Source organism: Xenopus laevis, chromosome 4L (assembly GCF_017654675.1).
Source record: "Xenopus laevis strain J_2021 chromosome 4L, Xenopus_laevis_v10.1, whole genome shotgun sequence".
NCBI lineage: Eukaryota > Metazoa > Chordata > Amphibia > Anura > Pipidae > Xenopus > Xenopus laevis.
The window spans coordinates 97,194,291-97,210,004 of NC_054377.1; the positions used below are offsets into that span (position 1 = coordinate 97,194,291).

The 15,714-nt window shown below is 45.4% G+C and overlaps 1 protein-coding gene across 3 annotated transcripts in view; it reads right to left on the minus strand.

The window, feature by feature from the left end:
• Positions 1–15,714, minus strand: part of tdrd5.L (tudor domain containing 5 L homeolog) — a 47,956-nt gene that overhangs the window by 23,947 nt on the left and 8,295 nt on the right. For all 3 annotated transcript variants that reach the window (XM_041589063.1, XM_018256301.2, NM_001097130.1), the window contains 1 exon segment: positions 2,300–2,683. In XM_041589063.1, coding sequence (XP_041444997.1) covers positions 2,300–2,683 — 384 coding nt within the window.

A 15,714-nucleotide genomic window follows, 5' to 3' on the forward strand; every position in this document is an offset into this window, starting at 1 on the left:
GATCCTCCCCTTCCGGAATCGAAGTAACTAGCCCCCAATGTGTTCCCCCGATTCCGGAGGGGGTGGTCCGTCATGCTGACGTGGACTTGTCAGTTGAAGGCTTGTTGTTAAGCCTGTTGGACTTCCAATGTGTGCGATTTTTGTCATTCATTTTGGCTCAAACTGAGAGCTCTGTGGTGAATTACTTCTTTGTGTGTAACGCCTGCTTGAGCCACGAAAAAATTTACCCCGTCTGGTAGACGTAGTGGCTCTGCTCTTAGCCTGTGGAAGAAATGTACTCTTTCCTCTGTGGCTTGAGAAATAATATTTTCAAGCTCTTCACCGAAAAGATGCTGGCCTTTGAATGGAAGTGATGTTAAGGACTTCTTTGATCTAAGGTCTGCTGACCAGTTTTTGAGCCACAGAGTTCTGCGTGCTGCAATGGAAAGTGCTGAAGTATGAGCAGTAATTTGAGATGTATCTAACATGGCATCGGATAGATAGGCTGATGCCTCTGCTATTGCCTGTGCTGATGATAGAAGATTGGTTCTAGGAACTCCCTTTTGGATGTCCTTGATAAGTGCCTCAGACCAAGCTTGGACTGCTCTGGCCACCCACGCTGAGGCTAAACAAGGTCGCAGTGCTGATCCAGACGAAGAGTAAATTGATCTTAGAAACCATTCCATTCGCCTGTTGAAGGATCTTTAAAGGCAGCTGCACCTGTTACAGGCAGAGTAGTGGATTTAGCCAACCTTGAGACTGGTGTGTCTACTGCTGGGGGGTTTGACAATTTTTTTTTCACTAACTCCTTTGGAAAAGGATAGGATTTGGAGAATTTCCTGGTAGCCTGAAATTTTCGTTCTGGTGTACTCCACTGTATCAAATTGAGAAGCTGTTCATGAAAGGGAAAACAAATCTCGGACTTGTGCTTTCTCTTGAACAGGCCTGATTTAGCCTGTGATTTGGGTGTTTGAGAAATATTAAGTACTTCAATAACACCTTTAATGATACCCTCCATGTCATGCTGGGTATCACGGTCTCTGCGTAGGAAGACCTTGTAGTGAAGCGAGTGACTGGGTTAACTGAATGGCCCACAGAGGTGCTGGAGTGTCATTAACTGTGGAGGGACCCTGTTCCTGGGAAGTACCTGCCACGTCCCCTGTTTGTGCAGTCGCTGGAACTGTAGCGTCGCCTTGGGCGGGAGCGGACCCCGGTCCCACTGAGCAAGAACTACAAAGTGGTTCCCCTGCCCTACAAGGCAGATTAATATGGCAATTTGCGCAGGCAAAATAGGTAAGCTGCGTAGTTTTGGCAGCCCTCTCCCCTGCCCTAGAGAATAAACCCGCTGGTCTACCTTCTGTCATGGGTTGTAGAAGGAGAGAGTGTTTGCCTGCACCCGCCCTCCCTCACTCCTCGCGACCTAATTAGGCTCTAATAGTAAAAGTGGAGGAGCCTCAAGCACTTGTACAGCGCACTGTTCGGGGAGAGGAGGGAAGGCATGAAGGGCAACGGTCGAAGCTGCCAAGCTAATAAGGCGCGGGGGGACGGGGACATGGGCTGCCAGGCCAGAAGGGCGAGATGAGCTGGTATGCTTAACAGCAGATACTCTCCTCGTGTCCATACCGGCCAGACCATCTGCATAATGACCAGGGCATAGCAGGTAAGCGTCTGGGTGGTCGTTATAGCCTAAGCTGGCTAGGAAGTGACCCCGGTAGACCATTCAAGTAGGGAGCTAATGGTAGCAGGTATCCCTGCTCCTAGTAATACCCCAGTTTACAGCCATGAGCTGATGACAAAAATCCCTTGTCGGACGTCCAACCTCCTGGTAGCAGGACACTTAAGAAACTGATTTGTGGAAGGATTGAGTGTGGGGTAAAGCCAGATAGGCATGCCCACTAATTTAATTAATAGTAAGCGTCCAGCCTCTTGGAGGGTGGAGCTTAACCCATCGTCCCTGTGTCCCCCTATGATGACAGAGTAAAAAGTGTTTCATTAAGATTAATCTGTGGACAGAAAGGGGGTGAATTTTTTCAACAACTATAATAATTGGGCAGTTTACGAATTGTAAGGCACAGAAACCAGGGATTCAACTACAAAAGGCAATTTTTCGCTGTATTTAAAAAGGCTCTGATGTACCCATTTATAAACCAAGAGAAAAGCTGGTAGCATTGTATGTGCCACAGTTTTATATGCAATTCATTTTTATAACATTTTGCACTAGTTATGGCATAAAGGTAAATTCACTTGATATGTATATATCCATACACACATATACAGATTTGAAAGATAAGCACAGAAACCATATACATCATGTACTCACTAGCTGATATGTGTCCAGTCTCGGACTTCCGAAGCACCAGCAAAGATCCAGTTCTGGTTTGTTTCACTTCTACAATATCAGAGATAGATCTAAGGACTTCAAGCATAGAGTAAAAGCCATATCGAGTGTATTGAAAGCTGCGGCCAAAACGAGAGAAAAAAGCCTTTTCCAATTCAGAAAGTAGTAAAGGAGAGAGGGACAGCAAGTCCCTCAGATCGCTTTTTACAGTTGCGGGCAGCACTGGGGAAACTCTTCCTCGTCTCACCAGATCGACTGGACATCTAGGTCTGATATTACGACGTCTGTTCCGGGATCTTGCAGTTGAGCGATCTTTTTGACAGGAAACCAAATCAGCAATCTTTCTTGTAGCTTCATCAACTACAGCTGGAGAAAAGCAGGCATAACAATAATTTAGATCTTGTGATATAAAGTAACTTAACATCTTGAAAAATATAGAATTTCTCTCTCTGTTATGAAGGGATTTTTGAAACTGGAGCTTTAACCATTGGTTCAGTAAAAGCGTTGGTGTTGAGGTGGGTAAGAAAAGACGTGCTTTTAAGGCTTTCAAGTTAGCTGGGACAGCCAAATCATTTATAAGGTACAAGGAGGCCAATAAATCATGCAAAGAAGCTATAAGGCAAGCAAAAATTTATATAGAAAAGGATATTGCAGCAAGCAGTAAAAAAAATCCAAAATTATTTTTTAAATATGTTAATAGTAAAAAAAATGAAACAGGAAGGGGTGAGACCCTTACTATCAGAGGGGGGTCAGCTGGTTGATGAAAACAAAATAAAAGTGCAGATTCTGAACTCATATTTTTCATCTGTCTACACAAATGAGGAATCAGTAAGTGAAGGTTTCCTTCTTAATAGTCCCAATTCTAGTAATAAAACTAATGATGCATGGTTCACACATGAGGAAATTCAAAAGAGACTAGAACATGTTAAGATTACCAAAGGTCCGGGGCCAGATGATATTCATCCCAGGGTACTTTGCGAGTTTAGCTCTGTGATTGCCAAACCTCTTTACTTAATTTGTCCGGATTTTTTGAGATCTGGCATAGTGCAGAGAGACTGGCGAATTGCTAAAGTGGTGCCTCTATTCAAAAAAGGATCCCGTTCTCAGCCTCAAAACTATAGGCCAGTTAGTCTGACGTCAGTGGTAGGAAAGCTTTTCGAAGGGTTAATAAAGGATAAGATAATGGACTTCACAGCAAATCATAATACTATGAGTTTGTGCCAGCATGGTTTTATGCGTAATAGATCTTGCCAGACTAACTTAATTTCTTTTTATGAGAAGGTAAGTAGAGACCTCGATTCTGGGATGGCAGTGGATGTGATTGACTTTGTGAAAGCATTTGATACAGTGCCACACAAAAGGTTACTGGTTAAATTAAGGAATGTTGGCCTGGAACATAGTATTTGTACCTGGATAGAGAACTGGCTAAAAGATAGACTACAAAGAGTGGTGGTAAATGGAACATTTTCTAATTGGACCAGTGTTGTTAGTGGAGTACCGCAGGGCTCTGTACTAGGTCCCTTGCTTTTCAACTTGTTTATTAATGACCTGGAGGTGGGCATTGAAAGTAATGTTTCTATTTTTGCAGATGATACTAAATTGTGCAGAACTATAGGTTCCATGCAGGATGCTGCCACTTTGCAGAGTGATTTCTCTAAGTTGGAAAACTGGGCAGCAAACTGGAAAATGAGGTTCAATGTTGATAAATGCAAGGTTATGCAAAATAATATAAATGCAAGTTATACACTAAATGGCAGTGTATTGGGAGTTTCCTTAAATGAGAAGGATCTAGGGGTTTTTGTAGATAACAAGTTGTCTAATTCTGAGCAGTGTCATTCTGTGGCTACTAAAGCAAAAAAAGTTCTGTCAATTAACAAGAGAGCTGAGAGAAAAGCAAACGAAGAGGCAGAACTTGCCTCTTCGTTTGCTTTTCTCTCAGCTCTCTTGTTAATTGACTTCATTTCCTACACCTGGAGCAGGGGTGCCTTGCTGAGATTGAGAGCACAGCTGCCAATCCCCCAGTCATTCAAATACATTGTCCAAAAAAAGTTCTTTCTTGCATAAAAAAGGGCATTAACTCAAGGGATGAAAACATAATTATGCCTCTTTATAGGTCCCTGGTGAGGCCTCATCTGGAGTATGCAGTGCAGTTTTCAACTCCAGTCCTTAAGAGGGATATAAATGAGCTGGAGAGAGTGCATAGACGTGCAACTAAATTGGTTAGGGGGATGGAAGACTTAAATTATGTAAATGACTGTCAAGGTTGGGGTTGTTTTCTCTGGAAAAAAGGCTTGCGAGGGGACATGATTACACTTTACAAGTACATTAGAGGACATTATAGACAAATAGCAGGGGACCTTTTTCATTTGAAGCAACGTAGGGGGTTCTTCACAGTTAGGACAGTGAGGTTGTGGAATGCACTGCCTGGTGATGTTGTGATGGCTGTTTCATTTAATGCTTTTAAGAATGACTTGGATGATTTTTTGGACAGACATAATATCAAAGGCTATTGTGATACTAAGCTCTATAGTTAGTATAGGTATGGGTATACAGAATTTAATTAAAAGTAGGGAGGGGTGTGTGTATGTTTGCTGGGTTTTCATTTGGAGGGGTTGAACTTGATGGACTGTCTTTTTCCAACCCAATTTAACTATGTAACTATAGGCATTTCATTTAAATATAGCAATATACATTTCCCATAAAATCAGTATTTAAGTAATATTTTCCATGGATCAGAATACTAACAATGCTTTTATGGATGAAGATCATAGTGGAACAACATCACTAAAAGTAGACCTCACATTAGTAAAGTATGGGTACTCCTGCTCTAAATGAAGATAGTTGTGGAATTTTCTTTTACCACAGCAGGCTCTTACACACAGTGGGGCATAGTAATTACTATCACACAGCCGGACACAGCAACAGTCTCTTGTACACAGTGAGCATGACAATATTTTCTTGCAAAGAAAGAAGCACAACAGGAGATTATTACATGGGTTAAGGCACAGTGGCAAGCTCTTGCATACAGTGAGTTGTTGTAGCAGTCTACAACATAAAGCAGCATTTTCTTGCACATCACCATTTGCCCACAGCAGGGCTGCCAAAAGTCACATACAGTCACCTGCACATTATGAAATCGCACAGCAGTGCATAACTGCATTCAGTTTTTGCATATGACAATTCATGAGTCACGAGGGGACATGATTACACTTTACAAGTACATTAGAGGACATTATAGACAATTACCAGGGGACCTTTTTACCCATAAAGTGGATCACCGTACCAGAGGCCACCCCTTTAGACTAGAAGAAAAGAACTTTCATTTGAAGCAACGTAGAGCGTTCTTCACAGTCAGGACAGTGAGGTTGTGGAATGCACTGCCGGGTGATGTCGTGATGGCTGATTCAGTTAATGCCTTTAAGAATGGCTTGGATGTTTTTTGGACAGACATAATATCAAAGGCTATTGTGATACTAAACTCTACAGTTAGTATAGGTATGGTATATAGAATTTGTATGAAAATAGGGAGGGGTGTATGTATGGATGCTGGGTTTTCATTTGGAGGGGTTGGACTTGATGGACATTGTCTTTTTTCAACCCGATTTAACTATGTAACTCACACAATGAGCAAAACAATAGAAATATTTAATAAATGCCCAGTAAAAAAATGTCCCTTTTCAACGCTATCGTTTATGTCAGATTTGTCACCTCACTGAAGTCAGTGAAATTTGTGTATCTTTAAATAATGCAGCCACCACCACAAAGTGGATCTAAAAGCAAAAAATGACATCTCCCTGTCCATTTTTTATGCCATAAGAAAACTGTTTTAGAGTATTTCACAATTCCCTTTGGCTTGCTCTGCCCACATACCTCACATAAGAAAGACAGCCACGGGTTCTCTTTATCTCCTCATGTTTACTATATGCACTGTGCTTTTATAGGAGTCATGAAACTCAGATGCGACTCCGTATATTTTACAACAGGGGGTACTGTCAGGGAGCCGGGAGCTCCCTCCAGGGAGGTAGTCAGGATCGAGGAGGAAGCCCTCTTGAGGGTACAAGGTCGCGGTGTCCAAAGGGTTAAACAAAGGAGTAGTCAGAATCCAGGCAAGAGTTTCACAGGCAGGCAGATAACAGCAAGGTCAAAGTCCAGGCAAAGGGTCAGGATAACAATCAGGAACAAGAATATAGTAATATCAAGTGTCAGGGAACCCAGGATACACATAGGCAATGTTTCCTATACTTGGGCGCCATTCTGGCGTCTGGGTAGCGTTTTTATGTTTGAATTTGGCGCCATAGTGACATCACCGACGTCCTGACGCTGGCGTCGATGCGCTGGCGTGTTTGCGCCGGCGCCGCTACCCACGTGGCGGCCATGGGCGCCGCCATTTTGGGAGCGACGCCGGAAGACATAGACGCGCCGCCCGGAGCTCCTGGAACTGCTCCGGGCGGCGTTCGTGACAGTACCCCCCCCCTCACGGGGGGCCACCGGACCACCAAGATTGGGCTTCTGGGGAAACTTAGAGTGGAAGTCCCTCACCAGACGAGGAGCGTGCACACCAGAGTGTCCTTCCCAAGAGCATTCTTCAGGGCCAAAGCCCTTCCACTTGATGAGGTACTGGAGAGAGCCCCTGGAAATTCAGGAATCAAGGATCTTTTCTACCTCATATTCTTGTTGACCATCCACAGAGATAGTAGGAGGAGGAGACTGGTTCACAGAAAAGCGGTTGGAGGTAGCGGGTTTCACCAAAGAGACATGAAAAACGTTGGGAATTCGCATCTCAGGAGGAAGCTGAAGTCTGACAGCCACAGGATTGATCACCTCCAAGATGGAGAATGGACCCACAAACTTCGGACCCAACTTAGGAGATGGCACCTTCAACCGAATGTTCCTGGAAGACAACCAGACTTTATCACCAACCTTGTAGGGAGGAGAGGGTCTACGTCTACGATCTGCAAACGTCTTATGGACCAGAGCGCTCTTTTCCAAGTTCGACTTGGTTGCAGCCCAAATAGCAGACATGTGGGCCGCATGGTCCTCAGCAGCCGGAACGTCAGACAACACAAAGTCCTGGGGGAAGGCTTGAGGATGCTGACCATACACCGACATGAACGGAGACCTTCCAGTGGAAGTGTGGCAGGCATTGTTATGAGCGAATTCCGCCCACGGGAGGAGATCAGACCAATCATCTTGGCAAAGGGACACATGGTTCCTCAAGAACTGCTCCAGAGCTTGGTTCACACGTTCAGCTGCCCCATTTGTCTGGGGATGATAAGCGGAGGAAAACTGGAGAGTAATACCCAGAACTTTGCACAGGGAACGCCAAAATTTAGCAGTAAACTGGGAACCTCTATCAGAGACAACTTCCACAGGAAAACCATGCAGACGGAAAATATACTGGATGAAGAGCTGAGACAACTCCACAGCAGAGGGAAGCTTCCGCAGGGGAATGAAATGGGCCATCTTGCTAAAGCGGTCAATCACAACTCAGATCACGGTGTTTCCACTAGAGGGGGGAAGTTTTACAATGAAGTCCATTGCTAAATGAGTCCATGGACGAGAGGGGACAGGCAATGGTTGTAATAACCCACTGGGGCGAGAATGGCTAGATTTGGATGTGGCACAAATGGTACAGGCAGCAACAAAGTCTTTGACATCTTTTCGAATAGTCGGCCACCAAACTAAACGTCTAAGGAGTTCAAGAGTCTTTTCAGGACCAGGGTGTCCTGCTTGCTTGGAGCAGTGGGTTTGTTGAAGAATAGGAAGTCTTAACTCGGAGGGAACAAAAGCCATCCCAATGGGGGTATTAGGAGGAGCAGAAGACTGTCCGGCCAAGATTTGTTCGGCAATTTGGGGAAAAAGGGATGCAATAATCTTGGTGGGAGGAATAATAGGTTCAAGTCTTTCTGGTAGACGATCACCCGGAGTGAAACTTCTGGAGAGCTCATTGGCTTTCCGATTCTTGGAGCCAGGACGAAAGGTCAGAACAAAGTTAAAGCGGGAGAAGAACAGGGCCCACCTGGCCTGACGAGGATTCAGTCTCTTGAGAGAATGTATGAACTCCAAGTTCTTATGATCAGTATAAATCGTGACCGGAATTGAAGAACCCTCTAGGAGGTGACGCCATTCTTCAAGAGCAAGCTTGACTGCCAGAAGTTCTCGATTCCCTACATCGTAATTCTGTTCTGCAGGAGAAAACTTTCTGGAGAAAAAACCACAGGGATGCAATTTCCCATCGGCAGAATGTCTCCGGGATAGAATAGCCCCAGCACCTACTTCAGATGCATCCACCTCAATGCAAAAGGGTAACTGAGGATCCGGATGACGGAGGACTGGGGCAGAAGAAAATGCGTCCTTTAGTGACTGAAAAGCTTCTACAGCAACTGGAGGCCAGGACCTGGGATTACCCCCTTTTCGGATGAGAGTAAGGATAGGTGCAATACGGGAAGAAAACCCCCTGATGAATTGCCGGTAGTAGTTGGCAAATCCGATTAACCTTTGAATAGCCTTGGTGCTCACGGGAAGGGGCCACTCTTGGATTGCTGACACCTTAACGGGATCCATCTCAAAACCTTCTGGGGAGATGATATAACCCAAGAAAGGAATCTTAGACACCTCAAAGACACATTTCTCCAACTTGGCGAAGAGAGAGTTCTTCCTCAAACGAGAGAGCACTTCTTTCACCTGGGAGCGATGAGATTCAAGGTCTTTCGAGAAGATTAGGATGTCATCCAGGTACACGACCACAGACTTTCCCAAGAGATCCCGGAAAATGTCATTCACGAACTCCTGAAAGACAGCGGGGGCATTGCAGAGGCCAAAGGGCATCACGAGATATTCATAGTGCCCATCCCGAGTGTTGAATGCCGTCTTCCATTCGTCCCCTTCACGGATGCGGATGAGGTTGTACGCCCCACGGAGATCTAATTTAGTGAAAACCTTAGCCCCTTTCAATTGGTCAAAGAGTTCAGCAATCAAAGGCAAGGGGTAGCGGTTTTTAACAGTGATCTTATTAAGGCCCCGGTAGTCAATGCAAGGACGTAGGCCTCCATCCTTCTTTTCCACGAAGAAGAAACCTGCCCCGGCAGGAGAAGTAGAGGGGCGGATAAACCCCCGCTGGAGATTTTCCTGAATATAGTCTTTCATAGCGGAAGTCTCAGCCGGAGAAAGAGGATAGGTGCGACCCCTAGGGGGCATGGTTCCTGGCAGGAGATCGACAGGACAATCGTATGGTCGATGTGGAGGAAGGAATTCTGCGGATTTCTTACAGAATACATCAGCGAATTCCCTGTAGAAGGAGGGTAGAGTCTTCAGATCAGACAGAGATATTCACCCTCTGGAGGGGTTCAGCAGGAAGACAATGCTGCTGGCAAAATGGGCTCCAACGGGAAATCTGTCCTGCGGACCAATCAATGGTGGGATTATGCAGGCGCAGCCAAGGGAGACCCAAAACAACAGGAACGGATGGGCAGGAAATAATTAGGAACGATAGTCTTCCTTTATGCAGCGTCCCAACCTGCACAGGCTATTCCCCAGTCGTCTTAGAGATAAATTCAGCCTCCAGGGGTCTGTCGTCAATGGCAGTGACACGAAGCGGAGTGGACAATGGGAATAAGGGAACTTCCATGTGTTTGGCGAAAAGAGCGTCCATGAAGTTCCCAGCAGCTCCAGAGTCAATGAAGGTTGAGCCGACAATGGTCTTAGTGGCAAGGCGAATCTGTAAAGGAAGGAGAAACCTGTGAGTGTTCTCTTGAGACTTCGGAGTAGTGCCCCCTACATGAGTTACCCTGGATATACCTCGGGGAACAGAACTCGTGGGCTTCACCGGACAAGAGTTTGCAAAATGAGACTGTCCGCCACAATACAGACATAAGCCAGCCATTCGTCTGCGGAGTCTTTCTTGTTCGGAGAGACGAGCCCTTCCAACTTGCATCGGTTCCTCCGGAGGAGAAGGAGAAGCTTGAGCAGCTGGAGTTTGCAAGAGAGGTCTCTGGAAGCGAGGTGCCAACAAGGGTTGAAATAGTTTACAACGCTCCCTCTCTACTTGATGCTCTCTGAGACGAGTGTCCACCTTAATGGATAGTGCAATCAGATCTTCCAGTAGATCAGGGAACTCCCTGGAGACAAGATCATCCTTAATGCGAATAGACAGACCTTGATAGAATACGGCCTTATAGGCATCGTCATTCCAGGAAGTCTCAGCCATCAAAGTTCTAAAGTCAATAGCATCCCCCAGCACCCAAGACAACTTCTAGCAGTTTAATCTGTCAGGTTTCAGGGAAGGTGACAGTTGTATTAATACAGATGTGAACTGTTGTGTCTAGTAGTGATGGCGGCACGTTATACTTTCTGCAATGTTTTTTGTCTATGACATGTAACTTGTGACACATTGTTCTTCCTTGTTTTGACTTTATTTTGTAAACTGCTATTTTTATGCACTCAATAAACTACCCGAATTTAAAAAAAAAGTCAATAGCATAGTCACTGACACTGCGGTTTCCCTGTCGGAGTTGCAGAAGACGAGAAGGGGCATTTGTGACCCGACCCGGGGCATCAAACACAGTACGAAATGCTTGAAGAAAAGCCTTGGCATCAAAAGTCAGTGGAGAATTCTTCTCCCAAAGAGATGTTGCCCACTCAAGCGGTTTGCCCACCAAACGAGACATCACATACCCCACCTTGGAACGTTCATTGGGGAAGTGTGAGGGTTGAAACTCGAACTGGATCTGGCACTGTGTAGCGAAACCTCTGCAGGCCTGTGGGTCCCCACTGAAGCGAGGAGAGGCGGAATACGAGGCTCACCAGACGAGAAACCTGTGCTAGACGAGACGTCCGCCATGGGAGGATTTACAGCCGCTTGGGAAGCAGGAGGCGATGGAGGCACTCGGGAAAGAAGGGTATCGAGTGCCTGTCCTATGCGGTACTGCTGGGCTTCATATTCCTCCATGCGGGATGCCAGTCCGCGGAGCGCTCGTCCGACATCAGGCGTAGCTTCCTCAGTAGGATCCAGGGCCCAAGTATAATGTCAGGGAGCCGGGAGCTCCCTCCAGGGAGGTAGTCAGGATCGAGGAGGAAGCCCTCTTGAGGGTACAAGGTCGCGGTGTCCAAAGGGTTAAACAAAGGAGTAGTCAGAATCCAGGCAAGAGTTTCACAGGCAGGCAGATAACAGCAAGGTCAAAGTCCAGGCAAAGGGTCAGGATAACAATCAGGAACAAGAATATAGTAATATCAAGTGTCAGGGAACCCAGGATACACATAGGCAATGTTTCCTATACTTGGGCGCCATTCTGGCGTCTGGGTAGCGTTTTTATGTTTGAATTTGGCGCCATAGTGACGTCACCGACGTCCTGACGCTGGCGTCGATGCGCTGGCGTGTTTGCGCCGGCACCCACGTGGCGGCCATGGGCGCCGCCATTTTGGGAGCGACGCCGGAAGACATAAGACGCGCCGCCCGGAGCTCCTGGAACTGCTCCGGGCGGCGTTCGTGACAGGTACATATAATATGTGACATTAGTAAGTACCACCATATAAAGTAGTAAGTACACCATATAAAGGCACAAGTGCATTGAACTCAAAAATGACTAATTATGGATGGGTGACTTTTAGAATTCTCCCATGTTCCTAATAAGTTATGTGTACTGAAATTGGTAAGTTAAAAGGGATCCTGTCATGGGAAAACATGTTTTTTTCAAAACGCATCAGTTAATAGTGCTGCTCCAGCAGAATTTTGCACTGAAATTCATTTCTCAAAAGAGCAAGCAGATTTTTTTTATATTCAATTTTGAAATCTGACATGGGGCTAGACATTTTTTCAATTTCCCAGCTGCCCCTGGTCATGTGACTTGTGCCTGCACTTTAGGAGAGAAATGCTTTCTGGCAGGCTGCTGTTTTTTCTTCTCAATGTAACTGAATGTGTCTCAGTGAGACATGGGTTTTTACTATTGAGTGTTGTTCTTAGATCTACCAGGCAGCTGTTATCTTGTGTTAGGGAGCTGCTATCTGGTTACCTTTCCATTGTTCTTTTGTTTGGCTGCTGGGGGGAAAAGGGAGGGGGTGATATCACTCCCACTTGCAGTACAGCAGTAAAGAGTGATTGAAGTTTATCAGAGTCACATGACTTGGGCCAGCTGGGAAATTGATAATATGTCTAGCGGCATGTCAGATTTCAAAATTGAATATAAAAAAATCTGTTTGCTCTTTTGAGAAATGGATTTCAGTGCAGAATTCTGCTGGAACAGCACTATTAACTGATTCATTTTGAAAAAAATTTTGTTTCCCATGACAGTATCCCTTTAAGCTATAGTTTTATTCAGCCTCTGATGAAGTGATAACTATCACGAAACGCATTGGGCCGATAATTTCCTTTTTAAACTAATTGTAACTGTTATAGTTCAATAAAACTTCTATCACAATTCTGAGCCTTCCATCTGCTTACCCGATACGATTTCCCAGTCCACATTAAAGTACAACACTGAAATTTGTAGTTTCTGGATTGAATGGAGCATTGCAGCTAAGAACGAACATTCAGGAATCGCATCAGTGTGTTTGGGACTACGGAACAAGAGGCAACGGACTGAAATGGAAGTCGCACTGTGAATGAATATCGATATGCAATCTAAAATCTGCATAATCCTGTGAGTAATAACCAAGCAGGGTGCCTGCGTATATCTAACAACAGTGTTCTTTGTTTTCTTTTTGAGGTTGATGAAGTGCTGCGCGGCGTTGGTGAAAGAGAGACGTGTGCTGTGGGATTGAGCAGCAGAATCTCATTTTATCAAAAAGAACACAAAGACTTTCTTTCCGAATGAGACTCGAAGTGTTTTGGGGGGTTCTAAATGACGGGAGGCGCATAAAGTCTATTATTTGTAGTTTTATTCAGACTGCATTACATTGAAGAGAATTTAATAATGTGGCTTTGAAATTTTTTCCTTGTCATCCATGGCAGCGATTCACCAATGGGTTAACTCCTCCCTTCAGGCCAATGGACAGGAACCTCCCCTAGCAAGATAAAAGTGCCCGCCCCTCTCATACTCACTGTCTTTTTTTATCCTGTCCTGGGCTGATGGAGTCAAGGAGCGTGCAGACGCAGTGTTCCCAGCAGCAGGGGGGCTCTCTCTCTCTCTTAATCCCCCCTACTGTGATGGAAGTCCAGCTGCGCCCCCTTAGCTGGGGTTAGCGAGGGAAGGCTGAGAGGTTGCAGGAGTTACCGAGGGCCTGGGCTTACCTCCCACCTGTGCGGGTTAGGAAGCGCTGGTACACAAGGAAGCGCCATGCGCGCGTGTACCCGGAAGTGACGTCAGCGCGTATGAGACGCAGTGACGTGCCGGTTGGAGTTCCGGTCGGGCAGCAGGATGACGCGCTTAGGAGCGCAACTGTAATGGCGGAAGCCTTGGACGCCATTTTACTTGTGGGAAAAAGTTCAAGCTGGCTGATTTTGGCGCCGAAAACGCCAGGGATGGCGAAAATCACTGAGCCATGTATATTTTAAGGCATATAACCAGGGAAACCTTGTGGTTTATTGTTTCTACATATCTTCTGGCTGAGTTTATAAGGGAGTGAGCTTCCTGTTGGCAGCCATTTGCAAAGAACTTCACAGAAACCTGATTCTTCAGATACAGGTATGTGCAGGAAGGGAAGTGATTTATCTGGCATTTAGGTGCAATCTAAAGGTGCCTCCCTTTTTGTCTTCTGGCAGCACGTTAATGGATTCAGGAATGCCGGGCAAGCCGCCTCACCCCAAAGGGAAAAGGTATGAAAAAAAAAAAAACTCCAATAAGAGAGAGAGAGATTGCAGGGGGCTAATGCATATATCTATTTTGTCATTGAACAGCCTTCCTGCCGCTGAGAAAAAAGATAAAACGCCAGAAAAAACAGCTCCAACACAAGTTCAAGAGGATGTAGGAGCCTCAACTTCCCAAGGGAATCAAGCACTTGTAGATTCTTTGGCTGCAGTAATAAAACAGACAGTAGTACAAGGTTTCCAGGAGGTGGCTACATCTAAAAAAAGATCAAGACATGCTTATGCAAGACAAACAGAATCATTATCAGAGGTTTCAGAGGGAGAACTTTCAGAGTCTGAAATAGATTCTCCTTTAGGTTCAGAGGAAGGCGAAATTGAGATGGATGAAGAGTCTAATTTTGATTTGGCAGTCATAGAGCCGCTGATGAAGGCAGTTCGGCAGACACTCACGTTTCCTTTGGAGCCAGCCAAGTTATCCTCTGCTGACAAATTATTTCCTTCTCTTAGGAAAAGGTCAATATTCTTCCCAGTTCATGCTTCAATAGAAGAGATCATTTCAGCAGAATGGAAGAAAACTGAGAAAAGACCCCAAACAGGGGGGAAATTTCTGAAGAAGTATCCTTTTGAAGAGAAAGATGCAAGGTGTTGGGATACACCACCTAAGGTGGACGCAGCAGTCGTAAGATTAGCTAAGAAAACCACTTTGCCGGTAGATGATGCTGCAGTGTTTCGTGAACCGATGGAAAAAAGAATTGAGTTTAATCTTAAAAAATCTTTTGTTGCAGCAGGTGCAGCCTGCAGACCAGCAGTAGCATTGACTTCAGTCTCCCGGGCTTTGAAGGTGTGGCTGGCGGAAGTAGATGAAGCAATATCTTCCAACGTGAAGAGGCCTAAACTGTTGGAGATGCTAGCTGACTGCAAACTGGCGGTAGATTTCATGTCGGAGGCATCAGTTTATCTGGTTCATCTCTTGGCAAGATCCATGGCATTGTCGGTAGCAGCAAGGAGAGCTCTCTGGCTTAAACCTTGGTCGGCAGATGCAGCCTCAAAAACCAATTTATGCCAGCTTCCGTTTGAAGGGGAGATGCTGTTTGGTGAAAAGTTGGATACGATCATCAAAAAGGTCTCTGGAGGAAAGAGTGTGTTTTTACCTCAAGAGAATAGAAACAAGAGGGTGAGATATGAAACACCTTTTCACAGAGATAAAGAAAGATCTTTCAGATCTTCCAGACAGTACAAACCTGGAAGGGAGTTCTATAAACAGTCGTCATGGAGATCAGGACGTCAGAACACGAGAGGAAGTTCTAAAAGATCCAGAGGTTTCTCTTCTTCCACCTCCTCAGCACAGCAGCAATGAGGTTACCCTGGCTCAGATAAGAGTAGGTGGCAGGTTGGCACAATTTGCTCAAGTCTGGGCCAGAGATGTTCAAGATCGCTGGGTATGCGATACTCTAGAAAGAGGTTTTTTGTTAGAGTTTGCAAAAAGTCCGAAGAAGGATCGTTTTCTAATTTCAGTTTTCAGAAAATCCGAGGAAGTTCAAAGTCTGGTCCAGGAATACATGGATCAGCTATGGGCATCTGACACAATAGAAACAGTCCCTCGGCACGAGAAAAGAAGAGGTTTTTATTCAAGACTGTTTCTAGTAAAGAAAGCCTC